General features: G+C 33.7%; 2 protein-coding genes and 1 long non-coding RNA gene across 3 annotated transcripts in view; all 3 read right to left on the bottom strand.

Annotated features, from left to right (window-relative positions):
* Positions 1–1,606, bottom strand: part of LOC111488717 (trigger factor-like) — a 6,757-nt gene extending 5,151 nt beyond the window's left edge. Inside the window, exon 1 of the mRNA XM_023136630.1 lies at positions 1,468–1,606. Within this exon, the coding sequence (XP_022992398.1) occupies positions 1,468–1,512 (45 nt within the window). The 5' untranslated portion in view covers positions 1,513–1,606. The remainder of the gene's footprint in view (positions 1–1,467) is intronic.
* A 2,556-nt stretch (positions 1,607–4,162) lies between these two features.
* LOC111488731 (selenoprotein F-like) lies at positions 4,163–8,157 on the bottom strand. Its single transcript, XM_023136651.1, has 4 exons — positions 7,853–8,157; positions 6,028–6,086; positions 4,671–4,852; positions 4,163–4,460 (listed from the first exon to the last, which is right to left on the bottom strand). The coding sequence occupies exons 1-4, from the start codon at positions 8,043–8,045 to the stop codon at positions 4,385–4,387; spliced, it is 510 nt and encodes a 169-aa protein (XP_022992419.1). The 5' UTR covers positions 8,046–8,157; the 3' UTR covers positions 4,163–4,384.
* LOC111488784 lies at positions 6,548–7,843 on the bottom strand. The gene is made up of 2 exons (XR_002719268.1): positions 7,468–7,843; positions 6,548–7,285 (listed from the first exon to the last, which is right to left on the bottom strand). It is a non-coding gene; the product is annotated as an uncharacterized LOC111488784 (long non-coding RNA).
* Positions 8,158–9,772: the final 1,615 nt, after the last annotated feature.

Genomic DNA, 9,772 nt, shown 5'->3' with positions numbered 1-9,772 from the left:
TTTTTTTTTTTTTTTTTTTTTTTTTTTTTTTTTTTTTTTTTTTTTTTTTTTTTTTTTTTTTTTTTTTTTTTTTTTTTTTTTTTTTTTTTTTTTTTTTTTGTTGAAATGTTCAGCTCATGTCCTCTTTCCATGCTCCTTTACAATTGGAAATATCTCTTTTAGTAGTTGTTGGGAGCGGAATCCCTCTTCCCCAACCCCTAGGCTGTTTTTCTCTTTTTTCTCAGTAATATACTCACGTTTCGTATCCCCAGAAAAATAAGCGCTATTGTTGCAAACAATCTAGAAAGCATATAGATGGAAGTAAATTGTATACAAATTATAATCGTTCAGTCATGGCCTGTGAGTTGGCTTTATTTTTCTGACTGAAAAGATGCTAGCGAGAATAGTGAAGTATGATGATGAATGCTAAATGGGGTGTGCCCAGCACATTGTATAACAATACTTCTCAAGCTAGACACCGAACCCGAGAGGAGAGATTCATAATAAGAAGCTTGAAGATCAAACCAGTCTAGAGACTAAAATATACTTCATATGGTAAAAAAACTTGATTACTGGTGAACATATAATTAATGAACTTTTGGTTGAATATTTGTTGAATGGTATTAGTGTTGAATATGATGCTTCTACTGCTGCCCTTGGTACCGGAGGGGATATTCCGAACTTCGATGACTTAAAAGCATGCTTTTGGTTTGTAACAAAAAACTTATCACACAAATACTCCTACTTCAAGCAAATATTGTTAAACCTTAACACGAACACTTGCAAGCCAGTCAACTACCAGAGGCCAAATGTCCCAAATACCAATGTTGAACCTCCTTTCTCTCCAAACAACAACATTCCCATCATTTACTTTTATGGAACGTCCCAAAAATCAGCACAGAACAGGAACAAGAAGAAAAAAAACTTCAGTAATAAGAACAATCAAAGAACACGAGAACTTAAGTGGAAAACTCCCAAACTAGAAAACAAATCCCGGCCCACCAAAAAGGAAACCCCAAAAGAATTATCATCAAATAGAATTCTCCCTCCTACCCCAATTACAAAAACACTCCCTCAAAATTCCCTCCCAAACAAAACAACACAAAGGAATTTAACTTCAGTTAGTATAGGAAACCAAGACTTAAGAGTGTTTCTAACTAAGACCCGACAAAAATGTAGCAATAAACCACTACATAACACGTGAAATCCATCACTTTAGACGACCTTTCCCATGTGGGATTTTTTCCTCTTCAAATATTTTGCCCAGAAAACCAACAGCTCTGTTAGCACAGATTGTAGTTGGTCAATACATAATACTTTGTGTTATATTGTTTGCTACCTCTGTTCTTCCTTGCTCACTCAATATAGTCCAATAACAAAGTAAAAAATTGCATCTATTAATCATTGAATACGGAATATGATTCTCTGAATGTTGATCGGTAAATGGAAGATAAACATAAATAGAGCCGGACAGAAGGAATGATTCACCTTGGGGTTTGCCGAAAGAAAGAAGTTCGTAGCGGCTATTTGCATCGTCTCTCTCGCGCTCTTATCCACTTCACCGAACTCAACCTGCGTTTCTTTCAGACAGTGGTTTTCGGAACAACCGGATACACCGCTCAAATTTTCTACTGAGTTTAAATTTTCTACAAGTTTTTTTTTTTATTATTGTTAGATTAATAAAAGTATTTTTTAATACAAAAATAATTTTTGAAAACTTACTTTTTGAACTTTTAAAAAAATTCTCAAAATATCTCTAAATTTTTTTTTAAAAAAAATCTCAAAATGCTTTTTCTTAACATTTTTATTAATATTTTGTTTCAAAACACGGGATATTATACTAACAATAATAGAGATATCGGATATGAGGTATACAAAATTACTGATGTATATTTCATATTTGGGAAGATATTTATCTTTAGTCCTTATCCCCGTCCTCATATTCGACCTCACCCAAATTTCTGTCCATACTCATTATATATTTATTAAATGTAGAAACTATATTCTTATATTCAACGTTATATTATATTTTGCTGATAGTTTGTATTTTTTAATAAATATTATATTGAAAATTAAAATTATACATTAAAAAATTATTCGAAATGAATTCCTCCTAAAGTCTCCGTAGGAAATCCCTATCTCGTTCCCTAAAAAAATAAATGAAAATTTTCGCGAGAATGAAGGTTGATATATAAGGCACGGAAGGGGATGGAAATTTTTCCGTCTCATATAATGATATACTAGTGATACATTACTTTTATACTTAAAAATAATTTTGAGTGAGTATCAATAGTATTAATACATTTACCTTATGCTTCATTAATACACTATTAATACACTTCACAATTCATATATCATTGATATACTTATCTGTTCATCTATATATAAAATATATGCAAGTATTATTTATTTACTATTACGTAAATTTATGGGTAAACATGTTATTTTATTGATAAATCTATTATTGAAATACACGTAAAATTATTGTAAGATTTTTATTATCCAATAAATATCACGAATCGTCTAGCTGCGATATGATTTTATGGAGACACATTGATATATCGATTATTTGATATATGACTATTATTGTTTAACTTTATAACGAGTATATCAATGCTGCAAATACATCAATAAGATCATACCTTAGCAGATAAAATACAAATTATCGTTATCCTGTTAGGGTTGAAAATCATGATACACTTTATATTATTCCTCATCCGTACTTCATTTGTCTTGGTTTATTATCATGTAGTTTTCAACTAGATATATTTCTCCCTTTAGCAAAATTGACTTGATCAAAACTCACCAACACAATTCATGCATCTTAACATAATTTGAATGAGAGAAAACCAACTTAGATTGAAGAAACTAGATCGCACCCGATTGAACCAAACCAAACAAACCCAACCTAACCCAACCCAACCCAACCGCTAATCAAACTGGACCAAACAAACCTCAAACTGAACCTGGAAGCTTACGGAATAGTCGGATTTTTTTGAGTATTTGCCACACGTATGGATCACGACTGTTTATTTGTGTTCAGAAGGAAAAAAAAAAAACTTGTAGAAGTGGTAAAGGACTTCTAATAAGCAACAAAAACTAGCTATCCGATCTTGGTTGAACAAAGCAACTAAAATTACAAAACTATTGCTTCAATCAACCAAAGGAAAAGGAAATGATCTTATTTGTATCCCAAACATATTTACATAAAAGTAATGCTTCATTAGCTTTGGCTTCTCTTCAAGGGATATGTGACAAAGATCAGAAAAAACGAATGGAACAGAAAAGAGGCCCTTCCTCTGTTCATGAAAGCTATCTCATTTCTCTCACTACCAAAAGGGCAGAAGGCTGATCTTTCTATTCCACCAAAGGTTTGCTACTCATCCTTACCTGTATTTTTTATATGTTGCTAATCTAAATTAAGTAAACCCTTAAGTTTCTTGTGAACTTATGATCAAAGGTAAAGAGTCCTTGCAAAAATTCTGAAGTTTCTGACGAACATAGGGAAGCTATAAGAATGATTCTATCCCATAAATCTTCCAAACCACTTCTCTTTCATCATAGAAACCCATAACTTACTATATAATGATGTTTTTGTCATTGGTTGATAAAACAAGGTAATCGTTTCCTTTGTCTACTTCTTCTCTGCAAAGCTTTTTCAGAAGCAGGAATTTTTTAGCCCTATACATTCAGATTTCTGCCCAAATGGTCAGTTTATAGTCAATCAATATGCCATTCCAAGCATCACATCAGCGTTACAGAAGCACTTAGATTGTATAATCGTTCCTTTTACATTAGATCTGTATTGCACAGCCTGAAGTGTTTTTTCCCCCTTCATGGTAAACAGAGTGAATACATCAATTCACATAAACTTCGACATCTTCTCTTTTGCCACCTTCCGAAGGTATTTAGGATGTAGACAAATTGGTATGAATCGGGATTCAATCCATTCAAACCGATCATGACCAACAAAACTATTACTGTTATTTCCATTTTATATAAGAAAGTGGGATATTAAGACTTCATTCTTTAAAAGATAAAAGGTGCTTCATCCGTGCTAACTTAGGTAAAAAAATTAGTTAAAGCATATATCATTGATAAAAAAAAGGTTAGATTGGTTTTTATTATAGATAGGAAAAAAAATGATCGGGCTAGATACAACGTTGTTAGATGACAAAGCGTGTAAACAACAATGTGTATAAAATTTTATAAAAGATCAGTCAAACTTCTAAAGGATTTTTAAGCAGTAAAAGATTTAGACGAGGAAATCAGTTATCTTTCCAACTATCCTTGACATTGACAAAATTAGTGTTCACTCATCTCAAGTTTTTTGGCTGATAATAGTTTCGTTCAAATTCTGCATTAAGTTTTTTTCAGAGATTAAGACGGGAAAAAAGTGAGAACCTTAAATTGCTGAAGATCGCTGCTTAACCTTCTCTTTCAGGAACTGCAAAATATGTTCACGTTTCCAATTATCAATCCTGCAAAAAAAAAGGGGGAAAATGTTCAAATATTTTTTTTCACCTTATGTGCGATATCGAGATTATCAACGGTCATTACAAAATCTATATCGTTCTATACACTATATTAACCTCCTCAAACATTCTTCATTCACTTGATTTTGCTCTGATATATTATATGTGTGATGCAGACAGTATAAGATGGGAAAGTCTTGGCGCTTCAGAAGTTACCTAATGCTTTCTTTATGTTGGCCCTCATCATCCAGCAAAATCAGCTTCGGTGGAGAGTTGAAGGTATATTGAACATTAACTGAAGGGAATTGATACTTTTCTTCTTCAATGAAGCCAACAATTTCAGGATAGAAAACTAGCTTCCTCATGCAGACCTCCAGCATGGCACCAGAATAAGTTATCTGCAGTCAATGAACTTGGCTTTCATCCTTTGTCAAAATATATGAAAAGACACCCACATGCATATACTTATGAAATACAACCAACAGAGTACTGAACTGGGAGATTGAGAGGATCAAAATTCTGGATGTATACGAGGCATTTCTCCCTGGGACATCCTTTTCAAGGTGTTAACAAGACTTTAGGGCTAGCCATCAACCTAGTTTTACGTTTTTTCTTTTTTTTTTTTTTTTTTTTTTTTTTTTTTTTTTTTTTGGTATCTTTGGTGCGAGTGTAATAGCAGAATTTTCAAGGACGTTTCTTGCACTTTTAGTGTTTTTCTTTAAAAAAAAAAAGAAAAAGAAAAAGAACTTTCATCGAGAGAAATAAAATAACATATGGGGCATACAAAAAACAAGCTCCCAAAAGGAGTTTTCAACAACCTACAAGAATGGACACCAATCAAAAAGTATAAGACTAAACTCATAGTTACAAAAACTCCAAGTAATGGACCTGTCACCCCCTCTGAAGATGCTACTATTCCCCTCAAGTCACAAATCTCACAAGATATCAAAGGAGCAAGCCTACGACAACACTCTTCCTTTATCTCGAAAAGGAGAGTTATCAAGATATCCTTTATCATAGAGTAGTAGTCCCTGTAACACCATGGGAGGGTACAGGGCTAAGTGGAAAAGGGAAACAAACTGCTAGCCTCTTGGAATAAGTAATTGTCTCATAACGAGTGTGGAATATCTGTCCAGAAGTTTGAAACACTAATGTAAGAAAATTAAAATACTATGGATATGTACCTATGGTAATTTACAAAATAAGGGGAATTAAAAAGTTGCACTTGATCATAATCCCACACTTTTAACAGGGTTGTGATATGCATTGATAAATGCGTTGCACATCCTTTGAATCACTTTTTTCTTAAACTGATTTAGTTTCCCTTGTTTACTGAAACCATATTTTGGACCATAGTTGTGATAATTACGTAAAGGCACAAATTGTTAGTCCTATGTAATATGTTAAACTAATATTTTTCCGATTGACATCTCTACCACAGGGCCGTTCAAGCATTCAGTTTATAAGTGTGATATATTAATCACAAATGGAATGGTAAGTTAATGCAATTTTTGGAGGAGAAACAATATTTCATTCCTTCCAGAAATCAGCAAATTTATAACATTTTGCATACCTTACTTGTGGCATCATCGGAATCCTCCGTGCAACATTTCAAACAATCCGTCACTAATTCTGCAGTACAAATCTGGGAATGAGGATTGCATGTAATATTAAAAACAATAAATTTCAAAATTATTGCATAAGCTGACACAAAACGGTTGCAGATTTTGCATACTATCAGTTCTTTTTTCTTCTGGATTTTGGATAAAAACTATTTGAAGTCCTTAACAATCCGCAAATCCAGCGTTGCCAGAATTGCCAGTGCAAAAATCACTGAATTCATCATTAGAAATTACATCTTTTGACATGTTTACGTAAAACTCATTTGTAAACTTACAAATTCTTAAACTACAAAACTAAAAGGCAATATGTTATCTTAACTCCACATCTTGCAACCCATTTCTTGTTTCCACATGCAGGTGCATAAACGTTTGAAAATCCTGGAACTCAGAGAGGGGGGAAGAGGTAAAAGAATCTCCTCCAGCCAAGCCAACTACCATAGCATTTTCTTTTCTTTTTCCTTTTTTTTTTTCCGAAAAGTGATGTTCGGGTGCTATTTTGAAAAGACTGGCTACTGCTATTGTTTTTAAAACTATTTTCAATAACTATGATTGGGAGAAGAGACAGGGAGCATGTAGGATTTTATAAAGTGCCCTTACAGTCTAATGCGTGGAAAACAATTTCCCTGACCAACTTTATAAGCCTCTTCACATTTAGCAAATATGGCCACTTTGGAGACTGTTCAAACTCCTATTCTTTAAGAGTTGTGATCAGATGGCACATAATAAATGCACTTGAAATCAATATTCACAAGAAAGAATGTCTTTAGTTTAACTAAAACAAATAGATCTATGTGAAAACAAAGCTAAAAAAGGGTGTGGAAAAAGGTCCAAAACCCAGTTCGGCCTCTAAAATTATGCTGGGGCTTAGCAATCAAAAAGGGTGTGGAAAAAGGTCATTGCAAAAAATAAAAAGAAAGTAACAAAAAAGAATAACACTAACAATCACTAATTGCATTCAAAGCACGACTTATGAGAAAGACATGATACATAATTTCTGAAAAACATAATCAACAAATCACAGAAGGAACAAGATGATCTATCGCTTCAAAATGTTGAGGACTTCTTTCTTCCCACAACTCAATCTGTGGACGCAGTTTTGTAATCTCTTGAAAAAAATTGAAAAAAAAGATGAATTATTACATCAGAATTTCAGAAACCATCTTCTTCCCTAACAAATTCTCGGACAATCACAGAAGTAGGACCCTAAGTCTGTCTTGTTGGATGATGAAAGTCCCACATCCGCTAATTTAGGGAATGATCATGGGTTTATAAGTGAGGAATACTAACTCTATTGGTATGAGACCTTTTGGGGAAGCCCAAACCAAAGCCATGAGAGCTTATGCTCAAAGTGGACAATATCATACCATTGTGGAGAATAGTGTTCGTCTAACATGTCTCTCAACTCATCACCAATGTATCTTCGGATAAAATAAGAAATGACATTAGCAAACTCTATCCACAATACTAAGAAATTCAAATATCGAAACTAAAGCCAACGGTAATACATCCAGACTACAACAAAGTAATCCGGAAATCCCAAGTCTAAATCAAGCAAAAAAAGATCCGTAATCAAACACAACACTAGATGAGCAATCAGTCATTGAAAAGAACGCAGAAGATCAAGTAAATAAGCGAACAAAATCATTAAGCTGCTCCGAATTCACGAGAAATAGTCACGAAAATGGAAGAAATGCAATAACAAAGATATAAATTCGAAGCCGAATCAAGAATGCGTATAAAAAAAATTAAAAAAATTCAGTGAATAAAACGCATCACCTTGATCTTTGATATATTCAGCTAAAGTATGACAATCGGAACAGAGAGCAAGGCCTGTGAAACCTAGATCCTCACATTCCCTCGAGCTGAGTTGCTCCTTTGACCAAGCTAACGGCATTGACGCAATGAAAATGATCGCCGTCGCCATCGTCACCATTGTAGCAGGATTCTTGACCCCGGTGAGAAGCTGCATCTCTGTGTTCGCCGGCGACTGTGGGTGAAGAAGCAAAGCCTCGAGACGATCAGAAGAGAACACTCGCTGAAAAGACCAATTCTTAACTTCAAATTTGGAGAGTGATATTTTTCGTTATTTTGATCTATTAAGTTTTTTTTTTTTTTTTTAAGTTTTATTTCAGGTCATGGACTTAAACATTCCAAGTAAATTCTTTGAAACAACACAAAAACATATAAAACTAAAATAAATAACTAAAATTTGTACCATTAGAGGAGTAATCGAGCTCGAGCTACACACATATACATGAACTAGTTATAGTGGGCGCTCGGCACAGAAACTGGTTTGAGTTGGGAACGATAGTCTTGCTTGTTTGGAGATTAGACAACTTTTTGCATAGCTGGTTCGTTTTACCTTCATCAACAAGGTTTCATTTCTGTTCGAGAATGAGCCCACTAATTCCACTATGGTTCCTTCTTTTGTCATTTGACCAAGACTGATAATATTACTCTTCAAACTTAGAATATAATATACCTTGGTCATTAGAAGTCGGTCGTCACTTCTGCACTAGAGCAAGATGAATCATTTGGCTTTGATCGATACAATCAATCCATCGTCAAATTTCACGTTTCCAATGAGATTCTCATCAAACTCCTTGAACTTTGTTCAATCTCCTGTGAACTCTTCGTTGAGAATCAACAAGTTCGGCATCTTCTCACCCAATATAAGAGTGGAATCTTGATCCCTGCGTGAGTGCGAGAATTGCCTCCTCATTGCGCTTCTTCTTGCGGCACTCTACCCATATTTTCCACAAGAGTAACACTTGATCATGCTCTTGTCCTTTCAAAAGTTGGCATTCTCATGGGTTTGTAAGGTATTGTCACGACCTCTTCTTCCACCACGTCCACGCCGTTTTTGTAAATCATGTGGATATTAATATCTGGTAGAATTTGCTAAAAGGTACTTGAAAAATATTAAAATATGAGTTGGATGCAAGTAGAAAAAATTGGGCCATTAAGATCACTTTTTGGGCTTGGGCTCTCGGCCCAATGTTATTCTTGGATTTTGGATGATTTATTTATTTATTTATTTATTTATTTTATGAAAGAGGACATAATAGTCAAAGTCTAAGGAGTATTTTTTTTTTTTTTTTATATAGTTTTTGAGTTTTCTTTCAAATTGAGTAACTCGGAGAAAGAAAGTTTGGAAACCATTTTTTAAATCAAGATCGAGTAAGATCGCCCTATCATCAGTCTTCACGAAAGTTATTCCGTGAATTATTCTTCATAGATTTGAGTTTAAATTACTGAAATCGATTAAGAAACGAGGAAGTTGTAAACGTATGTCCTATGAAGTTTTTTATTATGGTTTTTATCTATATTCTGATTATTAGTTCAAGTGATAAACAGATTTATATCTCTATCTGCACATGCAGATTGATCTGAGATATGGATAGGGTGCTAGAGCTAGAACAGTTTCTCAACAAGGTTTAGACGTTTTCAGTAGACCAAGCACACAAGGATCGTGAGAGAAAATCAGAGAACAAAATCTTAATACTTTGAAAATCAGATTAGCTCCAAGAGCTAGTTAAGAGAGTCGTTCAAATGAGAGTCAAAGATATAAATCGTTAAGATGCTCTAAAAGAACCTAGTTAACCTCCACAAGTCGGTAATGCTCGTATGTTCTAAGACAAAGTCTCTAAGCATTATAAAATATAGATATTAAACTTGAAATTAATTTATGGGTTC

This window comes from Cucurbita maxima, unplaced genomic scaffold, assembly GCF_002738345.1.
Source record: "Cucurbita maxima cultivar Rimu unplaced genomic scaffold, Cmax_1.0 Cma_Scf00013, whole genome shotgun sequence".
In the NCBI taxonomy this organism is placed as follows: domain Eukaryota; kingdom Viridiplantae; phylum Streptophyta; class Magnoliopsida; order Cucurbitales; family Cucurbitaceae; genus Cucurbita; species Cucurbita maxima.
This window is presented reverse-complemented; position numbering and strand designations above follow the sequence as displayed.